The 27142-nt window shown below is 40.6% G+C and overlaps 8 protein-coding genes across 8 annotated transcripts; all 8 read right to left on the bottom strand.

The window, feature by feature from the left end:
* Positions 1-964: 964 nt before the first annotated feature.
* LOC135467491 (M-phase inducer phosphatase 1-like) lies at positions 965-2432 on the bottom strand. Its single transcript, XM_064745265.1, has 4 exons — positions 2178-2432; positions 1826-2009; positions 1245-1699; positions 965-1099 (listed from the first exon to the last, which is right to left on the bottom strand). The coding sequence occupies exons 1-4, from the start codon at positions 2430-2432 to the stop codon at positions 965-967; spliced, it is 1029 nt and encodes a 342-aa protein (XP_064601335.1).
* Positions 2433-4318: 1886 nt separating this feature from the next.
* Positions 4319-5786, bottom strand: LOC135467490 (M-phase inducer phosphatase 1-like). Its single transcript, XM_064745264.1, has 4 exons — positions 5532-5786; positions 5180-5363; positions 4599-5053; positions 4319-4453 (listed from the first exon to the last, which is right to left on the bottom strand). Exons 1-4 carry the CDS (start codon positions 5784-5786, stop codon positions 4319-4321), a joined length of 1029 nt encoding a protein of 342 aa, XP_064601334.1.
* Positions 5787-7672: 1886 nt separating this feature from the next.
* On the bottom strand, positions 7673-9140 carry LOC135467489 (M-phase inducer phosphatase 1-like). The gene is made up of 4 exons (XM_064745263.1): positions 8886-9140; positions 8534-8717; positions 7953-8407; positions 7673-7807 (listed from the first exon to the last, which is right to left on the bottom strand). Exons 1-4 carry the CDS (start codon positions 9138-9140, stop codon positions 7673-7675), a joined length of 1029 nt encoding a protein of 342 aa, XP_064601333.1.
* Positions 9141-11026: 1886 nt separating this feature from the next.
* LOC135467488 (M-phase inducer phosphatase 1-like) lies at positions 11027-12494 on the bottom strand. The gene is made up of 4 exons (XM_064745261.1): positions 12240-12494; positions 11888-12071; positions 11307-11761; positions 11027-11161 (listed from the first exon to the last, which is right to left on the bottom strand). The coding sequence occupies exons 1-4, from the start codon at positions 12492-12494 to the stop codon at positions 11027-11029; spliced, it is 1029 nt and encodes a 342-aa protein (XP_064601331.1).
* Positions 12495-14380: 1886 nt separating this feature from the next.
* LOC135467487 (M-phase inducer phosphatase 1-like) lies at positions 14381-15848 on the bottom strand. The gene is made up of 4 exons (XM_064745260.1): positions 15594-15848; positions 15242-15425; positions 14661-15115; positions 14381-14515 (listed from the first exon to the last, which is right to left on the bottom strand). Exons 1-4 carry the CDS (start codon positions 15846-15848, stop codon positions 14381-14383), a joined length of 1029 nt encoding a protein of 342 aa, XP_064601330.1.
* Positions 15849-17734: 1886 nt separating this feature from the next.
* Positions 17735-19202, bottom strand: LOC135467486 (M-phase inducer phosphatase 1-like). Its single transcript, XM_064745259.1, has 4 exons — positions 18948-19202; positions 18596-18779; positions 18015-18469; positions 17735-17869 (listed from the first exon to the last, which is right to left on the bottom strand). The coding sequence occupies exons 1-4, from the start codon at positions 19200-19202 to the stop codon at positions 17735-17737; spliced, it is 1029 nt and encodes a 342-aa protein (XP_064601329.1).
* A 1886-nt stretch (positions 19203-21088) lies between these two features.
* LOC135467484 (M-phase inducer phosphatase-like) lies at positions 21089-22551 on the bottom strand. The gene is given in 5 exon segments (XM_064745258.1): positions 21089-21223; positions 21369-21563; positions 21565-21818; positions 21945-22128; positions 22297-22551. Coding segments are annotated over 5 exon segments (1023 nt in total).
* A 1886-nt stretch (positions 22552-24437) lies between these two features.
* On the bottom strand, positions 24438-25905 carry LOC135467483 (M-phase inducer phosphatase 1-like). Its single transcript, XM_064745257.1, has 4 exons — positions 25651-25905; positions 25299-25482; positions 24718-25172; positions 24438-24572 (listed from the first exon to the last, which is right to left on the bottom strand). The coding sequence occupies exons 1-4, from the start codon at positions 25903-25905 to the stop codon at positions 24438-24440; spliced, it is 1029 nt and encodes a 342-aa protein (XP_064601327.1).
* Positions 25906-27142: the final 1237 nt, after the last annotated feature.

The following is a 27142-nucleotide window of genomic DNA, read 5'->3' as shown; positions in this document are numbered from 1 at the left end:
AGAAGTAAATTGTTGGCACAGGATACAGCATATTGGGAATATGTCGTTTACAAAGGAGATCAGTTCATATCCGTAATTGCCTTATCACATGCATGGATGCATTTGAATTTTACACTTGTTTCAAATATTTCAGCTTGAGTGTCAACATTCTGCTTAAACTCGTCTTCCATATTAAGGGAGACCAACGTTTGAGAAAGGGAACTACTCCACACATGGCTTTTGATAGGTTCTCGGAAACGTCAGCATATACAAATTCTCGGTGTACTTTAAATCGCAGGATTTTCTCTCCATCCTTCTAAATTCAGATGTGGACACAGATCAAGCGCTAAATTTTGTTCAAAACGGAAGCGAACCTGCTACCTGTTGTGCGAGGCGAAATGGTGTGGAAACTGTACCACATGCTGTGCATAATCATTGGTACTCGACTGCGTGAGAATCTCATGTTGTTTCATCAAGCAATAATTTTCATTATGAGTGTCAAGCGTTACTCGTACCTTTCAAGCACTATGTACAACTGCCACTTAAAGTAAGCTTGGGGTTGGGCTCCGGGCATGGCAGTCCTGTTTGTACAATAAGGGTTTAAGTCAACAGCACTAGATATCAGTTTCGAATGTTTCCTTTGTGTAATGTTACGTTTCATGCGCAACTTTTCAAGGTTTATGTTTACGATGTAACAGTCATGTTATCATGCACATAGGGCACGCCACATCATGGCAGAAACTAGGAAGAAAACTGAGATAATATTCAACGTGGATCATTTATTGGCGCACATATATTTGATTCGTACACAAACGACAGCACTGGGATAATATGTAAAGAAAGAAAACAAAGATGAGAGGATTTCAAAAAGATCATATGTACACAAATCAGTAGAAATTCCAGGTAAAAAACAAAACAGATGTATTTTTAAACTGAATGAGGTCAACATCCACCTTTAAACATAAGAAATGGCTGACTTTCACGCCTAAAGGAATAATCTCAACGCAGAACGACTCTTCTTTTCCCCAGCCCAGCTCTTAGACTGGCAACGAAATGTTCGCATGTCCTTCTTGAAATCTTCATGGTGCATCGGCAGATAGGTCTGTGGCGTGCAGAGCTCCTAGAAAGAAAAAAATAAACAACATCACTGAATTGTGCCTGTGCATAATACCAAGTACACGGACTCAAAGTTTCTGGTGATTACTTTTGCATATAGTCTTGCTGGTTACCAAAAGCCTATATCAACAAAATGCTTATGCGCCTACCTTTTCTTTCTCAAAGAAGTTTTTGTATCCGCCGTGAAGTAAGTAAATCTCAGGATAACACAGCTGCGGATATCGATCCTTGTTCATCTGTCTGTCTTGGCTCCTTAAAAATCGAGACATTTTTGGACCTCTTTGGGATGAAAATTCACAGTGAAATATTAGAATGCTTCTTTTCGTTGCACTACTCCTGGTAATGACTGGTTTGGAAATAAGGTTTTCCACAATACTGTCCTTGGTGTAATAGTTGACAGCTCCTTTGATGTGGCCGCCTTGAAACTCATAGGGATATCTGCAGTCCACAATGAGGAATTCGTCTACTATGTCATCAAACTCGTGCTTTTGAAGCCGCGCCAAAGTTTCCGGCGTGATGGACTTGAGATCTTGATGCTTGCCTGGAACAGTTGGCAGACAGTAGGCCACGCTGCCGTCACTGATCAGGTCTGGATTTTCCGACACTGCCGAGGAGAAATGAACGTGCATACGTTTACAAATATACTAGACAGATTTCATTTAGGCTTACTGGCGGTTGTAATGTTTATTATAAATATATGAGTAAAATTCAGCTGAGATTTGATAATTACCTCTGTCTAGGGCAGTTTTAATTTCATGTTCCGAATGGAGATTGGACAGCCTGAGTGGACATTTGCTTGGCTCGGGAATGGCGTCGGGTCTCTTTCTCTTCTGCACAGGTGAATCATCCTGGTCGCTTTGAGAACGGCTTCGCTTTCGAATGTTTTGGCTGTGGATTTTCCCTTCTTCGCACACCTGCGGCGTAAAAAATGTTATGATTTATTGCTACAGTGTACTGGAAAATCATGCAATGAATACTGTTATCCAAAATGATTTTACAGAAAATGCTGGAACTGACTACTAAAAATGAATAAGGTAGTAAAGTAACTGGGAAATGAGGTGAAGAAAATAGGTGATTGTTACCTTATTTAGCTGTACAAAAGGTCTGCTAGGAAGGGAAAGCGGACAGTCATCGTTGCTAAAACTGTCGTCGAGGCCTATCCCACTATCTCTGGAATCTTCGTCTTCTGCCACAAAGGACGAGCTTCCCTTGGTTGAAAAATAATCCATCATTGGGGAAAAGCTATTGTCTTCCTCTGCATCATCACATTGCTTAAGTGGGCTGCGGAAATTGAAGGAGTCGTCATCAAAAAGTTTCTTAGCAAGTAAAGATGCCATGATAGATATGTTTGTTGAACTGTTGGCTTCAGTAAATACTGGGACTTAGGTTGAGTGGACTAAATTCTGGTATATATATCTCGCTGGGGAAAAGTTCCCCCGTCGTTAAACCTAGCTGGAGTTGTATTTCAACGGCCAACAGAAATTCATGTCATCTCCAGATTGTTTGAAAGAGACAGTCTGCAGAAATATGAGTTAATCTATGAGCTCTATTCACTTTCCGATAATCCAGTTAAGCAATATAGGATTAGTCGTGATGTTCTTTACTCAGCTCTCAGCTTCACTCCATGCCGCTGGTGTTGTTATCTGTAGGTCGTGTGGAAGATACCACGTAAACAAAAGGCCGCCGGAGGTGAGAAGGAATCATAGTCAGCTTCTTTAAAGACGGCAGAATGAACTAGGCTGTATATGGGCCTGGAAATGTAAAGGGCTTTGTATAAGGCACTCATTGTCAGTACAAGAGGCCGCTGTCAGAAAGATAACATTGTTCACGGTGTACAAATTAAATATTTTTTACCTCGGTAAGTCTATTTTCCCCTAATCGTACAGCTACACGCGTCATTTGTTTAAGTAGAATGCGTTGAAATTTGCATTTCACTCAACATAGTTTGTCACTGTCACTTCTTTCCAGTGGGAAGTCTACCATATACATATACATACACCAAAACGGTGGGAGACAATTTAGTTTGTCAGCAAGAAGCGAGTTGGAGAGATGTTGGCTGCACACACCATTTTTCGATGAAAGAAACCTTGTCAGACATAATTTTCACCACTTGCATGGTACACTTCTTCCACAATACATATGTGTACGTTGTGTTTACCTTAGCGACCTATTTACACTTTTCATTAGGTTTCGTGTATGGTGACAGTGCACATAGTACGTTTGTATTATATCTCGCGTGCACATTGTTGCTTTTCTACAAGAAGTAAATTGTTGGCACAGGATACAGCATATTGGGAATATGTCGTTTACAAAGGAGATCAGTTCATATCCATAATTGCCTTATCACATGCATGGATGCATTTGAATTTTACACTTGTTTCAAATATTTCAGCTTGAGTGTCAACATTCTGCTTAAACTCGTCTTCCATATTAAGGGAGACCAACGTTTGAGAAAGGGAACTACTCCACACATGGCTTTTGATAGGTTCTCGGAAACGTCAGCATATACAAATTCTCGGTGTACTTTAAATCGCAGGATTTTCTCTCCATCCTTCTAAATTCAGATGTGGACACAGATCAAGCGCTAAATTTTGTTCAAAACGGAAGCGAACCTGCTACCTGTTGTGCGAGGCGAAATGGTGTGGAAACTGTACCACATGCTGTGCATAATCATTGGTACTCGACTGCGTGAGAATCTCATGTTGTTTCATCAAGCAATAATTTTCATTATGAGTGTCAAGCGTTACTCGTACCTTTCAAGCACTATGTACAACTGCCACTTAAAGTAAGCTTGGGGTTGGGCTCCGGGCATGGCAGTCCTGTTTGTACAATAAGGGTTTAAGTCAACAGCACTAGATATCAGTTTCGAATGTTTCCTTTGTGTAATGTTACGTTTCATGCGCAACTTTTCAAGGTTTATGTTTACGATGTAACAGTCATGTTATCATGCACATAGGGCACGCCACATCATGGCAGAAACTAGGAAGAAAACTGAGATAATATTCAACGTGGATCATTTATTGGCGCACATATATTTGATTCGTACACAAACGACAGCACTGGGATAATATGTAAAGAAAGAAAACAAAGATGAGAGGATTTCAAAAAGATCATATGTACACAAATCAGTAGAAATTCCAGGTAAAAAACAAAACAGATGTATTTTTAAACTGAATGAGGTCAACATCCACCTTTAAACATAAGAAATGGCTGACTTTCACGCCTAAAGGAATAATTTCAACGCAGAACGACTCTTCTTTTCCCCAGCCCAGCTCTTAGACTGGCAACGAAATGTTCGCATGTCCTTCTTGAAATCTTCATGGTGCATCGGCAGATAGGTCTGTGGCGTGCAGAGCTCCTAGAAAGAAAAAAATAAACAACATCACTGAATTGTGCCTGTGCATAATACCAAGTACACGCACTCAAAGTTTCTGGTGATTACTTTTGCATATAGTCTTGCTGGTTACCAAAAGCCTATATCAACAAAATGCTTATGCGCCTACCTTTTCTTTCTCAAAGAAGTTTTTGTATCCGCCGTGAAGTAAGTAAATCTCAGGATAACACAGCTGCGGATATCGATCCTTGTTCATCTGTCTGTCTTGGCTCCTTAAAAATCGAGACATTTTTGGACCTCTTTGGGATGAAAATTCACAGTGAAATATTAGAATGCTTCTTTTCGTTGCACTACTCCTGGTAATGACTGGTTTGGAAATAAGGTTTTCCACAATACTGTCCTTGGTGTAATAGTTGACAGCTCCTTTGATGTGGCCGCCTTGAAACTCATAGGGATATCTGCAGTCCACAATGAGGAATTCGTCTACTATGTCATCAAACTCGTGCCTTTGAAGCCGCGCCAAAGTTTCCGGCGTGATGGACTTGAGATCTTGATGCTTGCCTGGAACAGTTGGCAGACAGTAGGCCACGCTGCCGTCACTGATCAGGTCTGGATTTTCCGACACTGCCGAGGAGAAATGAACGTGCATACGTTTACAAATATACTAGACAGATTTCATTTAGGCTTACTGGCGGTTGTAATGTTTATTATAAATATATGAGTAAAATTCAGCTGAGATTTGATAATTACCTCTGTCTAGGGCAGTTTTAATTTCATGTTCCGAATGGAGATTGGACAGCCTGAGTGGACATTTGCTTGGCTCGGGAATGGCGTCGGGTCTCTTTCTCTTCTGCACAGGTGAATCATCCTGGTCGCTTTGAGAACGGCTTCGCTTTCGAATGTTTTGGCTGTGGATTTTCCCTTCTTCGCACACCTGCGGCGTAAAAAATGTTATGATTTATTGCTACAGTGTACTGGAAAATCATGCAATGAATACTGTTATCCAAAATGATTTTACAGAAAATGCTGGAACTGACTACTAAAAATGAATAAGGTAGTAAAGTAACTGGGAAATGAGGTGAAGAAAATAGGTGATTGTTACCTTATTTAGCTGTACAAAAGGTCTGCTAGGAAGGGAAAGCGGACAGTCATCGTTGCTAAAACTGTCGTCGAGGCCTATCCCACTATCTCTGGAATCTTCGTCTTCTGCCACAAAGGACGAGCTTCCCTTGGTTGAAAAATAATCCATCATTGGGGAAAAGCTATTGTCTTCCTCTGCATCATCACATTGCTTAAGTGGGCTGCGGAAATTGAAGGAGTCGTCATCAAAAAGTTTCTTAGCAAGTAAAGATGCCATGATAGATATGTTTGTTGAACTGTTGGCTTCAGTAAATACTGGGACTTAGGTTGAGTGGACTAAATTCTGGTATATATATCTCGCTGGGGAAAAGTTCCCCCGTCGTTAAACCTAGCTGGAGTTGTATTTCAACGGCCAACAGAAATTCATGTCATCTCCAGATTGTTTGAAAGAGACAGTCTGCAGAAATATGAGTTAATCTATGAGCTCTATTCACTTTCCGATAATCCAGTTAAGCAATATAGGATTAGTCGTGATGTTCTTTACTCAGCTCTCAGCTTCACTCCATGCCGCTGGTGTTGTTATCTGTAGGTCGTGTGGAAGATACCACGTAAACAAAAGGCCGCCGGAGGTGAGAAGGAATCATAGTCAGCTTCTTTAAAGACGGCAGAATGAACTAGGCTGTATATGGGCCTGGAAATGTAAAGGGCTTTGTATAAGGCACTCATTGTCAGTACAAGACGCCGCTGTCAGAAAGATAACATTGTTCACGGTGTACAAATTAAATATTTTTTACCTCGGTAAGTCTATTTTCCCCTAATCGTACAGCTACACGCGTCATTTGTTTAAGTAGAATGCGTTGAAATTTGCATTTCACTCAACATAGTTTGTCACTGTCACTTCTTTCCAGTGGGAAGTCTACCATATACATATACATACACCAAAACGGTGGGAGACAATTTAGTTTGTCAGCAAGAAGCGAGTTGGAGAGATGTTGGCTGCACACACCATTTTTCGATGAAAGAAACCTTGTCAGACATAATTTTCACCACTTGCATGGTACACTTCTTCCACAATACATATGTGTACGTTGTGTTTACCTTAGCGACCTATTTACACTTTTCATTAGGTTTCGTGTATGGTGACAGTGCACATAGTACGTTTGTATTATATCTCGCGTGCACATTGTTGCTTTTCTACAAGAAGTAAATTGTTGGCACAGGATACAGCATATTGGGAATATGTCGTTTACAAAGGAGATCAGTTCATATCCGTAATTGCCTTATCACATGCATGGATGCATTTGAATTTTACACTTGTTTCAAATATTTCAGCTTGAGTGTCAACATTCTGCTTAAACTCGTCTTCCATATTAAGGGAGACCAACGTTTGAGAAAGGGAACTACTCCACACATGGCTTTTGATAGGTTCTCGGAAACGTCAGCATATACAAATTCTCGGTGTACTTTAAATCGCAGGATTTTCTCTCCATCCTTCTAAATTCAGATGTGGACACAGATCAAGCGCTAAATTTTGTTCAAAACGGAAGCGAACCTGTTACCTGTTGTGCGAGGCGAAATGGTGTGGAAACTGTACCACATGCTGTGCATAATCATTGGTACTCGACTGCGTGAGAATCTCATGTTGTTTCATCAAGCAATAATTTTCATTATGAGTGTCAAGCGTTACTCGTACCTTTCAAGCACTATGTACAACTGCCACTTAAAGTAAGCTTGGGGTTGGGCTCCGGGCATGGCAGTCCTGTTTGTACAATAAGGGTTTAAGTCAACAGCACTAGATATCAGTTTCGAATGTTTCCTTTGTGTAATGTTACGTTTCATGCGCAACTTTTCAAGGTTTATGTTTACGATGTAACAGTCATGTTATCATGCACATAGGGCACGCCACATCATGGCAGAAACTAGGAAGAAAACTGAGATAATATTCAACGTGGATCATTTATTGGCGCACATATATTTGATTCGTACACAAACGACAGCACTGGGATAATATGTAAAGAAAGAAAACAAAGATGAGAGGATTTCAAAAAGATCATATGTACACAAATCAGTAGAAATTCCAGGTAAAAAACAAAACAGATGTATTTTTAAACTGAATGAGGTCAACATCCACCTTTAAACATAAGAAATGGCTGACTTTCACGCCTAAAGGAATAATCTCAACGCTGAACGACTCTTCTTTTCCCCAGCCCAGCTCTTAGACTGGCAACGAAATGTTCGCATGTCCTTCTTGAAATCTTCATGGTGCATCGGCAGATAGGTCTGTGGCGTGCAGAGCTCCTAGAAAGAAAAAAATAAACAACATCACTGAATTGTGCCTGTGCATAATACCAAGTACACGGACTCAAAGTTTCTGGTGATTACTTTTGCATATAGTCTTGCTGGTTACCAAAAGCCTATATCAACAAAATGCTTATGCGCCTACCTTTTCTTTCTCAAAGAAGTTTTTGTATCCGCCGTGAAGTAAGTAAATCTCAGGATAACACAGCTGCGGATATCGATCCTTGTTCATCTGTCTGTCTTGGCTCCTTAAAAATCGAGACATTTTTGGACCTCTTTGGGATGAAAATTCACAGTGAAATATTAGAATGCTTCTTTTCGTTGCACTACTCCTGGTAATGACTGGTTTGGAAATAAGGTTTTCCACAATACTGTCCTTGGTGTAATAGTTGACAGCTCCTTTGATGTGGCCGCCTTGAAACTCATAGGGATATCTGCAGTCCACAATGAGGAATTCGTCTACTATGTCATCAAACTCGTGCTTTTGAAGCCGCGCCAAAGTTTCCGGCGTGATGGACTTGAGATCTTGATGCTTGCCTGGAACAGTTGGCAGACAGTAGGCCACGCTGCCGTCACTGATCAGGTCTGGATTTTCCGACACTGCCGAGGAGAAATGAACGTGCATACGTTTACAAATATACTAGACAGATTTCATTTAGGCTTACTGGCGGTTGTAATGTTTATTATAAATATATGAGTAAAATTCAGCTGAGATTTGATAATTACCTCTGTCTAGGGCAGTTTTAATTTCATGTTCCGAATGGAGATTGGACAGCCTGAGTGGACATTTGCTTGGCTCGGGAATGGCGTCGGGTCTCTTTCTCTTCTGCACAGGTGAATCATCCTGGTCGCTTTGAGAACGGCTTCGCTTTCGAATGTTTTGGCTGTGGATTTTCCCTTCTTCGCACACCTGCGGCGTAAAAAATGTTATGATTTATTGCTACAGTGTACTGGAAAATCATGCAATGAATACTGTTATCCAAAATGATTTTACAGAAAATGCTGGAACTGACTACTAAAAATGAATAAGGTAGTAAAGTAACTGGGAAATGAGGTGAAGAAAATAGGTGATTGTTACCTTATTTAGCTGTACAAAAGGTCTGCTAGGAAGGGAAAGCGGACAGTCATCGTTGCTAAAACTGTCGTCGAGGCCTATCCCACTATCTCTGGAATCTTCGTCTTCTGCCACAAAGGACGAGCTTCCCTTGGTTGAAAAATAATCCATCATTGGGGAAAAGCTATTGTCTTCCTCTGCATCATCACATTGCTTAAGTGGGCTGCGGAAATTGAAGGAGTCGTCATCAAAAAGTTTCTTAGCAAGTAAAGATGCCATGATAGATATGTTTGTTGAACTGTTGGCTTCAGTAAATACTGGGACTTAGGTTGAGTGGACTAAATTCTGGTATATATATCTCGCTGGGGAAAAGTTCCCCCGTCGTTAAACCTAGCTGGAGTTGTATTTCAACGGCCAACAGAAATTCATGTCATCTCCAGATTGTTTGAAAGAGACAGTCTGCAGAAATATGAGTTAATCTATGAGCTCTATTCACTTTCCGATAATCCAGTTAAGCAATATAGGATTAGTCGTGATGTTCTTTACTCAGCTCTCAGCTTCACTCCATGCCGCTGGTGTTGTTATCTGTAGGTCGTGTGGAAGATACCACGTAAACAAAAGGCCGCCGGAGGTGAGAAGGAATCATAGTCAGCTTCTTTAAAGACGGCAGAATGAACTAGGCTGTATATGGGCCTGGAAATGTAAAGGGCTTTGTATAAGGCACTCATTGTCAGTACAAGACGCCGCTGTCAGAAAGATAACATTGTTCACGGTGTACAAATTAAATATTTTTTACCTCGGTAAGTCTATTTTCCCCTAATCGTACAGCTACACGCGTCATTTGTTTAAGTAGAATGCGTTGAAATTTGCATTTCACTCAACATAGTTTGTCACTGTCACTTCTTTCCAGTGGGAAGTCTACCATATACATATACATACACCAAAACGGTGGGAGACAATTTAGTTTGTCAGCAAGAAGCGAGTTGGAGAGATGTTGGCTGCACACACCATTTTTCGATGAAAGAAACCTTGTCAGACATAATTTTCACCACTTGCATGGTACACTTCTTCCACAATACATATGTGTACGTTGTGTTTACCTTAGCGACCTATTTACACTTTTCATTAGGTTTCGTGTATGGTGACAGTGCACATAGTACGTTTGTATTATATCTCGCGTGCACATTGTTGCTTTTCTACAAGAAGTAAATTGTTGGCACAGGATACAGCATATTGGGAATATGTCGTTTACAAAGGAGATCAGTTCATATCCGTAATTGCCTTATCACATGCATGGATGCATTTGAATTTTACACTTGTTTCAAATATTTCAGCTTGAGTGTCAACATTCTGCTTAAACTCGTCTTCCATATTAAGGGAGACCAACGTTTGAGAAAGGGAACTACTCCACACATGGCTTTTGATAGGTTCTCGGAAACGTCAGCATATACAAATTCTCGGTGTACTTTAAATCGCAGGATTTTCTCTCCATCCTTCTAAATTCAGATGTGGACACAGATCAAGCGCTAAATTTTGTTCAAAACGGAAGCGAACCTGCTACCTGTTGTGCGAGGCGAAATGGTGTGGAAACTGTACCACATACTGTGCATAATCATTGGTACTCGACTGCGTGAGAATCTCATGTTGTTTCATCAAGCAATAATTTTCATTATGAGTGTCAAGCGTTACTCGTACCTTTCAAGCACTATGTACAACTGCCACTTAAAGTAAGCTTGGGGTTGGGCTCCGGGCATGGCAGTCCTGTTTGTACAATAAGGGTTTAAGTCAACAGCACTAGATATCAGTTTCGAATGTTTCCTTTGTGTAATGTTACGTTTCATGCGCAACTTTTCAAGGTTTATGTTTACGATGTAACAGTCATGTTATCATGCACATAGGGCACGCCACATCATGGCAGAAACTAGGAAGAAAACTGAGATAATATTCAACGTGGATCATTTATTGGCGCACATATATTTGATTCGTACACAAACGACAGCACTGGGATAATATGTAAAGAAAGAAAACAAAGATGAGAGGATTTCAAAAAGATCATATGTACACAAATCAGTAGAAATTCCAGGTAAAAAACAAAACAGATGTATTTTTAAATTGAATGAGGTCAACATCCACCTTTAAACATAAGAAATGGCTGACTTTCACGCCTAAAGGAATAATCTCAACGCAGAACGACTCTTCTTTTCCCCAGCCCAGCTCTTAGACTGGCAACGAAATGTTCGCATGTCCTTCTTGAAATCTTCATGGTGCATCGGCAGATAGGTCTGTGGCGTGCAGAGCTCCTAGAAAGAAAAAAATAAACAACATCACTGAATTGTGCCTGTGCATAATACCAAGTACACGCACTCAAAGTTTCTGGTGATTACTTTTGCATATAGTCTTGCTGGTTACCAAAAGCCTATATCAACAAAATGCTTATGCGCCTACCTTTTCTTTCTCAAAGAAGTTTTTGTATCCGCCGTGAAGTAAGTAAATCTCGGGATAACACAGCTGCGGATATCGATCCTTGTTCATCTGTCTGTCTTGGCTCCTTAAAAATCGAGACATTTTTGGACCTCTTTGGGATGAAAATTCACAGTGAAATATTAGAATGCTTCTTTTCGTTGCACTACTCCTGGTAATGACTGGTTTGGAAATAAGGTTTTCCACAATACTGTCCTTGGTGTAATAGTTGACAGCTCCTTTGATGTGGCCGCCTTGAAACTCATAGGGATATCTGCAGTCCACAATGAGGAATTCGTCTACTATGTCATCAAACTCGTGCTTTTGAAGCCGCGCCAAAGTTTCCGGCGTGATGGACTTGAGATCTTGATGCTTGCCTGGAACAGTTGGCAGACAGTAGGCCACGCTGCCGTCACTGATCAGGTCTGGATTTTCCGACACTGCCGAGGAGAAATGAACGTGCATACGTTTACAAATATACTAGACAGATTTCATTTAGGCTTACTGGCGGTTGTAATGTTTATTATAAATATATGAGTAAAATTCAGCTGAGATTTGATAATTACCTCTGTCTAGGGCAGTTTTAATTTCATGTTCCGAATGGAGATTGGACAGCCTGAGTGGACATTTGCTTGGCTCGGGAATGGCGTCGGGTCTCTTTCTCTTCTGCACAGGTGAATCATCCTGGTCCCTTTGAGAACGGCTTCGCTTTCGAATGTTTTGGCTGTGGATTTTCCCTTCTTCGCACACCTGCGGCGTAAAAAATGTTATGATTTATTGCTACAGTGTACTGGAAAATCATGCAATGAATACTGTTATCCAAAATGATTTTACAGAAAATGCTGGAACTGACTACTAAAAATGAATAAGGTAGTAAAGTAACTGGGAAATGAGGTGAAGAAAATAGGTGATTGTTACCTTATTTAGCTGTACAAAAGGTCTGCTAGGAAGGGAAAGCGGACAGTCATCGTTGCTAAAACTGTCGTCGAGGCCTATCCCACTATCTCTGGAATCTTCGTCTTCTGCCACAAAGGACGAGCTTCCCTTGGTTGAAAAATAATCCATCATTGGGGAAAAGCTATTGTCTTCCTCTGCATCATCACATTGCTTAAGTGGGCTGCGGAAATTGAAGGAGTCGTCATCAAAAAGTTTCTTAGCAAGTAAAGATGCCATGATAGATATGTTTGTTGAACTGTTGGCTTCAGTAAATACTGGGACTTAGGTTGAGTGGACTAAATTCTGGTATATATATCTCGCTGGGGAAAAGTTCCCCCGTCGTTAAACCTAGCTGGAGTTGTATTTCAACGGCCAACAGAAATTCATGTCATCTCCAGATTGTTTGAAAGAGACAGTCTGCAGAAATATGAGTTAATCTATGAGCTCTATTCACTTTCCGATAATCCAGTTAAGCAATATAGGATTAGTCGTGATGTTCTTTACTCAGCTCTCAGCTTCACTCCATGCCGCTGGTGTTGTTATCTGTAGGTCGTGTGGAAGATACCACGTAAACAAAAGGCCGCCGGAGGTGAGAAGGAATCATAGTCAGCTTCTTTAAAGACGGCAGAATGAACTAGGCTGTATATGGGCCTGGAAATGTAAAGGGCTTTGTATAAGGCACTCATTGTCAGTACAAGACGCCGCTGTCAGAAAGATAACATTGTTCACGGTGTACAAATTAAATATTTTTTACCTCGGTAAGTCTATTTTCCCCTAATCGTACAGCTACACGCGTCATTTGTTTAAGTAGAATGCGTTGAAATTTGCATTTCACTCAACATAGTTTGTCACTGTCACTTCTTTCCAGTGGGAAGTCTACCATATACATATACATACACCAAAACGGTGGGAGACAATTTAGTTTGTCAGCAAGAAGCGAGTTGGAGAGATGTTGGCTGCACACACCATTTTTCGATGAAAGAAACCTTGTCAGACATAATTTTCACCACTTGCATGGTACACTTCTTCCACAATACATATGTGTACGTTGTGTTTACCTTAGCGACCTATTTACACTTTTCATTAGGTTTCGTGTATGGTGACAGTGCACATAGTACGTTTGTATTATATCTCGCGTGCACATTGTTGCTTTTCTACAAGAAGTAAATTGTTGGCACAGGATACAGCATATTGGGAATATGTCGTTTACAAAGGAGATCAGTTCATATCCGTAATTGCCTTATCACATGCATGGATGCATTTGAATTTTACACTTGTTTCAAATATTTCAGCTTGAGTGTCAACATTCTGCTTAAACTCGTCTTCCATATTAAGGGAGACCAACGTTTGAGAAAGGGAACTACTCCACACATGGCTTTTGATAGGTTCTCGGAAACGTCAGCATATACAAATTCTCGGTGTACTTTAAATCGCAGGATTTTCTCTCCATCCTTCTAAATTCAGATGTGGACACAGATCAAGCGCTAAATTTTGTTCAAAACGGAAGCGAACCTGCTACCTGTTGTGCGAGGCGAAATGGTGTGGAAACTGTACCACATGCTGTGCATAATCATTGGTACTCGACTGCGTGAGAATCTCATGTTGTTTCATCAAGCAATAATTTTCATTATGAGTGTCAAGCGTTACTCGTACCTTTCAAGCACTATGTACAACTGCCACTTAAAGTAAGCTTGGGGTTGGGCTCCGGGCATGGCAGTCCTGTTTGTACAATAAGGGTTTAAGTCAACAGCACTAGATATCAGTTTCGAATGTTTCCTTTGTGTAATGTTACGTTTCATGCGCAACTTTTCAAGGTTTATGTTTACGATGTAACAGTCATGTTATCTTGCACATAGGGCACGCCACATCATGGCAGAAACTAGGAAGAAAACTGAGATAATATTCAACGTGGATCATTTATTGGCGCACATATATTTGATTCGTACACAAACGACAGCACTGGGATAATATGTAAAGAAAGAAAACAAAGATGAGAGGATTTCAAAAAGATCATATGTACACAAATCAGTAGAAATTCCAGGTAAAAAACAAAACAGATGTATTTTTAAACTGAATGAGGTCAACATCCACCTTTAAACATAAGAAATGGCTGACTTTCACGCCTAAAGGAATAATCTCAACGCTGAACGACTCTTCTTTTCCCCAGCCCAGCTCTTAGACTGGCAACGAAATGTTCGCATGTCCTTCTTGAAATCTTCATGGTGCATCGGCAGATAGGTCTGTGGCGTGCAGAGCTCCTAGAAAGAAAAAAATAAACAACATCACTGAATTGTGCCTGTGCATAATACCAAGTACACGCACTCAAAGTTTCTGGTGATTACTTTTGCATATAGTCTTGCTGGTTACCAAAAGCCTATATCAACAAAATGCTTATGCGCCTACCTTTTCTTTCTCAAAGAAGTTTTTGTATCCGCCGTGAAGTAAGTAAATCTCAGGATAACACAGCTGCGGATATCGATCCTTGTTCATCTGTCTGTCTTGGCTCCTTAAAAATCGAGACATTTTTGGACCTCTTTGGGATGAAAATTCACAGTGAAATATTAGAATGCTTCTTTTCGTTGCACTACTCCTGGTAATGACTGGTTTGGAAATAAGGTTTTCCACAATACTGTCCTTGGTGTAATAGTTGACAGCTCCTTTGATGTGGCCGCCTTGAAACTCATAGGGATATCTGCAGTCCACAATGAGGAATTCGTCTACTATGTCATCAAACTCGTGCTTTTGAAGCCGCGCCAAAGTTTCCGGCGTGATGGACTTGAGATCTTGATGCTTGCCTGGAACAGTTGGCAGACAGCAGGCCACGCTGCCGTCACTGATCAGGTCTGGATTTTCCGACACTGCCGAGGAGAAATGAACGTGCATACGTTTACAAATATACTAGACAGATTTCATTTAGGCTTACTGGCGGTTGTAATGTTTATTATAAATATATGAGTAAAATTCAGCTGAGATTTGATAATTACCTCTGTCTAGGGCAGTTTTAATTTCATGTTCCGAATGGAGATTGGACAGCCTGAGTGGACATTTGCTTGGCTCGGGAATGGCGTCGGGTCTCTTTCTCTTCTGCACAGGTGAATCATCCTGGTCGCTTTGAGAACGGCTTCGCTTTCGAATGTTTTGGCTGTGGATTTTCCCTTCTTCGCACACCTGCGGCGTAAAAAATGTTATGATTTATTGCTACAGTGTACTGGAAAATCATGCAATGAATACTGTTATCCAAAATGATTTTACAGAAAATGCTGGAACTGACTACTAAAAATGAATAAGGTAGTAAAGTAACTGGGAAATGAGGTGAAGAAAATAGGTGATTGTTACCTTATTTAGCTGTACAAAAGGTCTGCTAGGAAGGGAAAGCGGACAGTCATCGTTGCTAAAACTGTCGTCGAGGCCTATCCCACTATCTCTGGAATCTTCGTCTTCTGCCACAAAGGACGAGCTTCCCTTGGTTGAAAAATAATCCATCATTGGGGAAAAGCTATTGTCTTCCTCTGCATCATCACATTGCTTAAGTGGGCTGCGGAAATTGAAGGAGTCGTCATCAAAAAGTTTCTTAGCAAGTAAAGATGCCATGATAGATATGTTTGTTGAACTGTTGGCTTCAGTAAATACTGGGACTTAGGTTGAGTGGACTAAATTCTGGTATATATATCTCGCTGGGGAAAAGTTCCCCCGTCGTTAAACCTAGCTGGAGTTGTATTTCAACGGCCAACAGAAATTCATGTCATCTCCAGACTGTTTGAAAGAGACAGTCTGCAGAAATATGAGTTAATCTATGAGCTCTATTCACTTTCCGATAATCCAGTTAAGCAATATAGGATTAGTCGTGATGTTCTTTACTCAGCTCTCAGCTTCACTCCATGCCGCTGGTGTTGTTATCTGTAGGTCGTGTGGAAGATACCACGTAAACAAAAGGCCGCCGGAGGTGAGAAGGAATCATAGTCAGCTTCTTTAAAGACGGCAGAATGAACTAGGCTGTATATGGGCCTGGAAATGTAAAGGGCTTTGTATAAGGCACTCATTGTCAGTACAAGACGCCGCTGTCAGAAAGATAACATTGTTCACGGTGTACAAATTAAATATTTTTTACCTCGGTAAGTCTATTTTCCCCTAATCGTACAGCTACACGCGTCATTTGTTTAAGTAGAATGCGTTGAAATTTGCATTTCACTCAACATAGTTTGTCACTGTCACTTCTTTCCAGTGGGAAGTCTACCATATACATATACATACACCAAAACGGTGGGAGACAATTTAGTTTGTCAGCAAGAAGCGAGTTGGAGAGATGTTGGCTGCACACACCATTTTTCGATGAAAGAAACCTTGTCAGACATAATTTTCACCACTTGCATGGTACACTTCTTCCACAATACATATGTGTACGTTGTGTTTACCTTAGCGACCTATTTACACTTTTCATTAGGTTTCGTGTATGGTGACAGTGCACATAGTACGTTTGTATTATATCTCGCGTGCACATTGTTGCTTTTCTACAAGAAGTAAATTGTTGGCACAGGATACAGCATATTGGGAATATGTCGTTTACAAAGGAGATCAGTTCATATCCGTAATTGCCTTATCACATGCATGGATGCATTTGAATTTTACACTTGTTTCAAATATTTCAGCTTGAGTGTCAACATTCTGCTTAAACTCGTCTTCCATATTAAGGGAGACCAACGTTTGAGAAAGGGAACTACTCCACACATGGCTTTTGATAGGTTCTCGGAAACGTCAGCATATACAAATTCTCGGTGTACTTTAAATCGCAGGATTTTCTCTCCATCCTTCTAAATTCAGATGTGGACACAGATCAAGCGCTAAATTTTGTTCAAAACGGAAGCGAACCTGTTACCTGTTGTGCGAGGCGAAATGGTGTGGAAACTGTACCACATGCTGTGCATAATCATTGGTACTCGACTGCGTGAGAATCTCATGTTGTTTCATCAAGCAATAATTTTCATTATGAGTGTCAAGCGTTACTCGTACCTTTCAAGCACTATGTACAACTGCCACTTAAAGTAAGCTTGGGGTTGGGCTCCGGGCATGGCAGTCCTGTTTGTACAATAAGGGTTTAAGTCAACAGCACTAGATATCAGTTTCGAATGTTTCCTTTGTGTAATGTTACGTTTCATGCGCAACTTTTCAAGGTTTATGTTTACGATGTAACAGTCATGTTATCTTGCACATAGGGCACGCCACATCATGGCAGAAACTAGGAAGAAAACTGAGATAATATTCAACGTGGATCATTTATTGGCGCACATATATTTGATTCGTACACAAACGACAGCACTGGGATAATATGTAAAGAAAGAAAACAAAGATGAGAGGATTTCAAAAAGATCATATGTACACAAATCAGTAGAAATTCCAGGTAAAAAACAAAACAGATGTATTTTTAAACTGAATGAGGTCAACATCCACCTTTAAACATAAGAAATGGCTGACTTTCACGCCTAAAGGAATAATCTCAACGCTGAACGACTCTTCTTTTCCCCAGCCCAGCTCTTAGACTGGCAACGAAATGTTCGCATGTCCTTCTTGAAATCTTCATGGTGCATCGGCAGATAGGTCTGTGGCGTGCAGAGCTCCTAGAAAGAAAAAAATAAACAACATCACTGAATTGTGCCTGTGCATAATACCAAGTACACGGACTCAAAGTTTCTGGTGATTACTTTTGCATATAGTCTTGCTGGTTACCAAAAGCCTATATCAACAAAATGCTTATGCGCCTACCTTTTCTTTCTCAAAGAAGTTTTTGTATCCGCCGTGAAGTAAGTAAATCTCAGGATAACACAGCTGCGGATATCGATCCTTGTTCATCTGTCTGTCTTGGCTCCTTAAAAATCGAGACATTTTTGGACCTCTTTGGGATGAAAATTCACAGTGAAATATTAGAATGCTTCTTTTCGTTGCACTACTCCTGGTAATGACTGGTTTGGAAATAAGGTTTTCCACAATACTGTCCTTGGTGTAATAGTTGACAGCTCCTTTGATGTGGCCGCCTTGAAACTCATAGGGATATCTGCAGTCCACAATGAGGAATTCGTCTACTATGTCATCAAACTCGTGCTTTTGAAGCCGCGCCAAAGTTTCCGGCGTGATGGACTTGAGATCTTGATGCTTGCCTGGAACAGTTGGCAGACAGTAGGCCACGCTGCCGTCACTGATCAGGTCTGGATTTTCCGACACTGCCGAGGAGAAATGAACGTGCATACGTTTACAAATATACTAGACAGATTTCATTTAGGCTTACTGGCGGTTGTAATGTTTATTATAAATATATGAGTAAAATTCAGCTGAGATTTGATAATTACCTCTGTCTAGGGCAGTTTTAATTTCATGTTCCGAATGGAGATTGGACAGCCTGAGTGGACATTTGCTTGGCTCGGGAATGGCGTCGGGTCTCTTTCTCTTCTGCACAGGTGAATCATCCTGGTCGCTTTGAGAACGGCTTCGCTTTCGAATGTTTTGGCTGTGGATTTTCCCTTCTTCGCACACCTGCGGCGTAAAAAATGTTATGATTTATTGCTACAGTGTACTGGAAAATCATGCAATGAATACTGTTATCCAAAATGATTTTACAGAAAATGCTGGAACTGACTACTAAAAATGAATAAGGTAGTAAAGTAACTGGGAAATGAGGTGAAGAAAATAGGTGATTGTTACCTTATTTAGCTGTACAAAAGGTCTGCTAGGAAGGGAAAGCGGACAGTCATCGTTGCTAAAACTGTCGTCGAGGCCTATCCCACTATCTCTGGAATCTTCGTCTTCTGCCACAAAGGACGAGCTTCCCTTGGTTGAAAAATAATCCATCATTGGGGAAAAGCTATTGTCTTCCTCTGCATCATCACATTGCTTAAGTGGGCTGCGGAAATTGAAGGAGTCGTCATCAAAAAGTTTCTTAGCAAGTAAAGATGCCATGATAGATATGTTTGTTGAACTGTTGGCTTCAGTAAATACTGGGACTTAGGTTGAGTGGACTAAATTCTGGTATATATATCTCGCTGGGGAAAAGTTCCCCCGTCGTTAAACCTAGCTGGAGTTGTATTTCAACGGCCAACAGAAATTCATGTCATCTCCAGACTGTTTGAAAGAGACAGTCTGCAGAAATATGAGTTAATCTATGAGCTCTATTCACTTTCCGATAATCCAGTTAAGCAATATAGGATTAGTCGTGATGTTCTTTACTCAGCTCTCAGCTTCACTCCATGCCGCTGGTGTTGTTATCTGTAGGTCGTGTGGAAGATACCACGTAAACAAAAGGCCGCCGGAGGTGAGAAGGAATCATAGTCAGCTTCTTTAAAGACGGCAGAATGAACTAGGCTGTATATGGGCCTGGAAATGTAAAGGGCTTTGTATAAGGCACTCATTGTCAGTACAAGACGCCGCTGTCAGAAAGATAACATTGTTCACGGTGTACAAATTAAATATTTTTTACCTCGGTAAGTCTATTTTCCCCTAATCGTACAGCTACACGCGTCATTTGTTTAAGTAGAATGCGTTGAAATTTGCATTTCACTCAACATAGTTTGTCACTGTCACTTCTTTCCAGTGGGAAGTCTACCATATACATATACATACACCAAAACGGTGGGAGACAATTTAGTTTGTCAGCAAGAAGCGAGTTGGAGAGATGTTGGCTGCACACACCATTTTTCGATGAAAGAAACCTTGTCAGACATAATTTTCACCACTTGCATGGTACACTTCTTCCACAATACATATGTGTACGTTGTGTTTACCTTAGCGACCTATTTACACTTTTCATTAGGTTTCGTGTATGGTGACAGTGCACATAGTACGTTTGTATTATATCTCGCGTGCACATTGTTGCTTTTCTACAAGAAGTAAATTGTTGGCACAGGATACAGCATATTGGGAATATGTCGTTTACAAAGGAGATCAGTTCATATCCGTAATTGCCTTATCACATGCATGGATGCATTTGAATTTTACACTTGTTTCAAATATTTCAGCTTGAGTGTCAACATTCTGCTTAAACTCGTCTTCCATATTAAGGGAGACCAACGTTTGAGAAAGGGAACTACTCCACACATGGCTTTTGATAGGTTCTCGGAAACGTCAGCATATACAAATTCTCGGTGTACTTTAAATCGCAGGATTTTCTCTCCATCCTTCTAAATTCAGATGTGGACACAGATCAAGCGCTAAATTTTGTTCAAAACGGAAGCGAACCTGCTACCTGTTGTGCGAGGCGAAATGGTGTGGAAACTGTACCACATACTGTGCATAATCATTGGTACTCGACTGCGTGAGAATCTCATGTTGTTTCATCAAGCAATAATTTTCATTATGAGTGTCAAGCGTTACTCGTACCTTTCAAGCACTATGTACAACTGCCACTTAAAGTAAGCTTGGGGTTGGGCTCCGGGCATGGCAGTCCTGTTTGTACAATAAGGGTTTAAGTCAACAGCACTAGATATCAGTTTCGAATGTTTCCTTTGTGTAATGTTACGTTTCATGCGCAACTTTTCAAGGTTTATGTTTACGATGTAACAGTCATGTTATCATGCACATAGGGCACGCCACATCATGGCAGAAACTAGGAAGAAAACTGAGATAATATTCAACGTGGATCATTTATTGGCGCACATATATTTGATTCGTACACAAACGACAGCACTGGGATAATATGTAAAGAAAGAAAACAAAGATGAGAGGATTTCAAAAAGATCATATGTACACAAATCAGTAGAAATTCCAGGTAAAAAACAAAACAGATGTATTTTTAAATTGAATGAGGTCAACATCCACCTTTAAACATAAGAAATGGCTGACTTTCACGCCTAAAGGAATAATCTCAACGCAGAACGACTCTTCTTTTCCCCAGCCCAGCTCTTAGACTGGCAACGAAATGTTCGCATGTCCTTCTTGAAATCTTCATGGTGCATCGGCAGATAGGTCTGTGGCGTGCAGAGCTCCTAGAAAGAAAAAAATAAACAACATCACTGAATTGTGCCTGTGCATAATACCAAGTACACGCACTCAAAGTTTCTGGTGATTACTTTTGCATATAGTCTTGCTGGTTACCAAAAGCCTATATCAACAAAATGCTTATGCGCCTACCTTTTCTTTCTCAAAGAAGTTTTTGTATCCGCCGTGAAGTAAGTAAATCTCGGGATAACACAGCTGCGGATATCGATCCTTGTTCATCTGTCTGTCTTGGCTCCTTAAAAATCGAGACATTTTTGGACCTCTTTGGGATGAAAATTCACAGTGAAATATTAGAATGCTTCTTTTCGTTGCACTACTCCTGGTAATGACTGGTTTGGAAATTTTCCACAATACTGTCCTTGGTGTAATAGTTGACAGCTCCTTTGATGTGGCCGCCTTGAAACTCATAGGGATATCTGCAGTCCACAATGAGGAATTCGTCTACTATGTCATCAAACTCGTGCTTTTGAAGCCGCGCCAAAGTTTCCGGCGTGATGGACTTGAGATCTTGATGCTTGCCTGGAACAGTTGGCAGACAGTAGGCCACGCTGCCGTCACTGATCAGGTCTGGATTTTCCGACACTGCCGAGGAGAAATGAACGTGCATACGTTTACAAATATACTAGACAGATTTCATTTAGGCTTACTGGCGGTTGTAATGTTTATTATAAATATATGAGTAAAATTCAGCTGAGATTTGATAATTACCTCTGTCTAGGGCAGTTTTAATTTCATGTTCCGAATGGAGATTGGACAGCCTGAGTGGACATTTGCTTGGCTCGGGAATGGCGTCGGGTCTCTTTCTCTTCTGCACAGGTGAATCATCCTGGTCGCTTTGAGAACGGCTTCGCTTTCGAATGTTTTGGCTGTGGATTTTCCCTTCTTCGCACACCTGCGGCGTAAAAAATGTTATGATTTATTGCTACAGTGTACTGGAAAATCATGCAATGAATACTGTTATCCAAAATGATTTTACAGAAAATGCTGGAACTGACTACTAAAAATGAATAAGGTAGTAAAGTAACTGGGAAATGAGGTGAAGAAAATAGGTGATTGTTACCTTATTTAGCTGTACAAAAGGTCTGCTAGGAAGGGAAAGCGGACAGTCATCGTTGCTAAAACTGTCGTCGAGGCCTATCCCACTATCTCTGGAATCTTCGTCTTCTGCCACAAAGGACGAGCTTCCCTTGGTTGAAAAATAATCCATCATTGGGGAAAAGCTATTGTCTTCCTCTGCATCATCACATTGCTTAAGTGGGCTGCGGAAATTGAAGGAGTCGTCATCAAAAAGTTTCTTAGCAAGTAAAGATGCCATGATAGATATGTTTGTTGAACTGTTGGCTTCAGTAAATACTGGGACTTAGGTTGAGTGGACTAAATTCTGGTATATATATCTCGCTGGGGAAAAGTTCCCCCGTCGTTAAACCTAGCTGGAGTTGTATTTCAACGGCCAACAGAAATTCATGTCATCTCCAGATTGTTTGAAAGAGACAGTCTGCAGAAATATGAGTTAATCTATGAGCTCTATTCACTTTCCGATAATCCAGTTAAGCAATATAGGATTAGTCGTGATGTTCTTTACTCAGCTCTCAGCTTCACTCCATGCCGCTGGTGTTGTTATCTGTAGGTCGTGTGGAAGATACCACGTAAACAAAAGGCCGCCGGAGGTGAGAAGGAATCATAGTCAGCTTCTTTAAAGACGGCAGAATGAACTAGGCTGTATATGGGCCTGGAAATGTAAAGGGCTTTGTATAAGGCACTCATTGTCAGTACAAGACGCCGCTGTCAGAAAGATAACATTGTTCACGGTGTACAAATTAAATATTTTTTACCTCGGTAAGTCTATTTTCCCCTAATCGTACAGCTACACGCGTCATTTGTTTAAGTAGAATGCGTTGAAATTTGCATTTCACTCAACATAGTTTGTCACTGTCACTTCTTTCCAGTGGGAAGTCTACCATATACATATACATACACCAAAACGGTGGGAGACAATTTAGTTTGTCAGCAAGAAGCGAGTTGGAGAGATGTTGGCTGCACACACCATTTTTCGATGAAAGAAACCTTGTCAGACATAATTTTCACCACTTGCATGGTACACTTCTTCCACAATACATATGTGTACGTTGTGTTTACCTTAGCGACCTATTTACACTTTTCATTAGGTTTCGTGTATGGTGACAGTGCACATAGTACGTTTGTATTATATCTCGCGTGCACATTGTTGCTTTTCTACAAGAAGTAAATTGTTGGCACAGGATACAGCATATTGGGAATATGTCGTTTACAAAGGAGATCAGTTCATATCCGTAATTGCCTTATCACATGCATGGATGCATTTGAATTTTACACTTGTTTCAAATATTTCAGCTTGAGTGTCAACATTCTGCTTAAACTCGTCTTCCATATTAAGGGAGACCAACGTTTGAGAAAGGGAACTACTCCACACATGGCTTTTGATAGGTTCTCGGAAACGTCAGCATATACAAATTCTCGGTGTACTTTAAATCGCAGGATTTTCTCTCCATCCTTCTAAATTCAGATGTGGACACAGATCAAGCGCTAAATTTTGTTCAAAACGGAAGCGAACCTGCTACCTGTTGTGCGAGGCGAAATGGTGTGGAAACTGTACCACATACTGTGCATAATCATTGGTACTCGACTGCGTGAGAATCTCATGTTGTTTCATCAAGCAATAATTTTCATTATGAGTGTCAAGCGTTACTCGTACCTTTCAAGCACTATGTACAACTGCCACTTAAAGTAAGCTTGGGGTTGGGCTCCGGGCATGGCAGTCCTGTTTGTACAATAAGGGTTTAAGTCAACAGCACTAGATATCAGTTTCGAATGTTTCCTTTGTGTAATGTTACGTTTCATGCGCAACTTTTCAAGGTTTATGTTTACGATGTAACAGTCATGTTATCATGCACATAGGGCACGCCACATCATGGCAGAAACTAGGAAGAAAACTGAGATAATATTCAACGTGGATCATTTATTGGCGCACATATATTTGATTCGTACACAAACGACAGCACTGGGATAATATGTAAAGAAAGAAAACAAAGATGAGAGGATTTCAAAAAGATCATATGTACACAAATCAGTAGAAATTCCAGGTAAAAAACAAAACAGATGTATTTTTAAATTGAATGAGGTCAACATCCACCTTTAAACATAAGAAATGGCTGACTTTCACGCCTAAAGGAATAATCTCAACGCAGAACGACTCTTCTTTTCCCCAGCCCAGCTCTTAGACTGGCAACGAAATGTTCGCATGTCCTTCTTGAAATCTTCATGGTGCATCGGCAGATAGGTCTGTGGCGTGCAGAGCTCCTAGAAAGAAAAAAATAAACAACATCACTGAATTGTGCCTGTGCATAATACCAAGTACACGCACTCAAAGTTTCTGGTGATTACTTTTGCATATAGTCTTGCTGGTTACCAAAAGCCTATATCAACAAAATGCTTATGCGCCTACCTTTTCTTTCTCAAAGAAGTTTTTGTATCCGCCGTGAAGTAAGTAAATCTCGGGATAACACAGCTGCGGATATCGATCCTTGTTCATCTGTCTGTCTTGGCTCCTTAAAAATCGAGACATTTTTGGACCTCTTTGGGATGAAAATTCACAGTGAAATATTAGAATGCTTCTTTTCGTTGCACTACTCCTGGTAATGACTGGTTTGGAAATAAGGTTTTCCACAATACTGTCCTTGGTGTAATAGTTGACAGCTCCTTTGATGTGGCCGCCTTGAAACTCATAGGGATATCTGCAGTCCACAATGAGGAATTCGTCTACTATGTCATCAAACTCGTGCTTTTGAAGCCGCGCCAAAGTTTCCGGCGTGATGGACTTGAGATCTTGATGCTTGCCTGGAACAGTTGGCAGACAGTAGGCCACGCTGCCGTCACTGATCAGGTCTGGATTTTCCGACACTGCCGAGGAGAAATGAACGTGCATACGTTTACAAATATACTAGACAGATTTCATTTAGGCTTACTGGCGGTTGTAATGTTTATTATAAATATATGAGTAAAATTCAGCTGAGATTTGATAATTACCTCTGTCTAGGGCAGTTTTAATTTCATGTTCCGAATGGAGATTGGACAGCCTGAGTGGACATTTGCTTGGCTCGGGAATGGCGTCGGGTCTCTTTCTCTTCTGCACAGGTGAATCATCCTGGTCGCTTTGAGAACGGCTTCGCTTTCGAATGTTTTGGCTGTGGATTTTCCCTTCTTCGCACACCTGCGGCGTAAAAAATGTTATGATTTATTGCTACAGTGTACTGGAAAATCATGCAATGAATACTGTTATCCAAAATGATTTTACAGAAAATGCTGGAACTGACTACTAAAAATGAATAAGGTAGTAAAGTAACTGGGAAATGAGGTGAAGAAAATAGGTGATTGTTACCTTATTTAGCTGTACAAAAGGTCTGCTAGGAAGGGAAAGCGGACAGTCATCGTTGCTAAAACTGTCGTCGAGGCCTATCCCACTATCTCTGGAATCTTCGTCTTCTGCCACAAAGGACGAGCTTCCCTTGGTTGAAAAATAATCCATCATTGGGGAAAAGCTATTGTCTTCCTCTGCATCATCACATTGCTTAAGTGGGCTGCGGAAATTGAAGGAGTCGTCATCAAAAAGTTTCTTAGCAAGTAAAGATGCCATGATAGATATGTTTGTTGAACTGTTGGCTTCAGTAAATACTGGGACTTAGGTTGAGTGGACTAAATTCTGGTATATATATCTCGCTGGGGAAAAGTTCCCCCGTCGTTAAACCTAGCTGGAGTTGTATTTCAACGGCCAACAGAAATTCATGTCATCTCCAGATTGTTTGAAAGAGACAGTCTGCAGAAATATGAGTTAATCTATGAGCTCTATTCACTTTCCGATAATCCAGTTAAGCAATATAGGATTAGTCGTGATGTTCTTTACTCAGCTCTCAGCTTCACTCCATGCCGCTGGTGTTGTTATCTGTAGGTCGTGTGGAAGATACCACGTAAACAAAAGGCCGCCGGAGGTGAGAAGGAATCATAGTCAGCTTCTTTAAAGACGGCAGAATGAACTAGGCTGTATATGGGCCTGGAAATGTAAAGGGCTTTGTATAAGGCACTCATTGTCAGTACAAGACGCCGCTGTCAGAAAGATAACATTGTTCACGGTGTACAAATTAAATATTTTTTACCTCGGTAAGTCTATTTTCCCCTAATCGTACAGCTACACGCGTCATTTGTTTAAGTAGAATGCGTTGAAATTTGCATTTCACTCAACATAGTTTGTCACTGTCACTTCTTTCCAGTGGGAAGTCTACCATATACATATACATACACCAAAACGGTGGGAGACAATTTAGTTTGTCAGCAAGAAGCGAGTTGGAGAGATGTTGGCTGCACACACCATTTTTCGATGAAAGAAACCTTGTCAGACATAATTTTCACCACTTGCATGGTACACTTCTTCCACAATACATATGTGTACGTTGTGTTTACCTTAGCGACCTATTTACACTTTTCATTAGGTTTCGTGTATGGTGACAGTGCACATAGTACGTTTGTATTATATCTCGCGTGCACATTGTTGCTTTTCTACAAGAAGTAAATTGTTGGCACAGGATACAGCATATTGGGAATATGTCGTTTACAAAGGAGATCAGTTCATATCCGTAATTGCCTTATCACATGCATGGATGCATTTGAATTTTACACTTGTTTCAAATATTTCAGCTTGAGTGTCAACATTCTGCTTAAACTCGTCTTCCATATTAAGGGAGACCAACGTTTGAGAAAGGGAACTACTCCACACATGGCTTTTGATAGGTTCTCGGAAACGTCAGCATATACAAATTCTCGGTGTACTTTAAATCGCAGGATTTTCTCTCCATCCTTCTAAATTCAGATGTGGACAC

The sequence above is a fragment of the Liolophura sinensis genome, chromosome 6 (assembly GCF_032854445.1).
Source record: "Liolophura sinensis isolate JHLJ2023 chromosome 6, CUHK_Ljap_v2, whole genome shotgun sequence".
Classification (NCBI taxonomy): Eukaryota; Metazoa; Mollusca; class Polyplacophora; order Chitonida; family Chitonidae; genus Liolophura; species Liolophura sinensis.
This window is presented reverse-complemented; position numbering and strand designations above follow the sequence as displayed.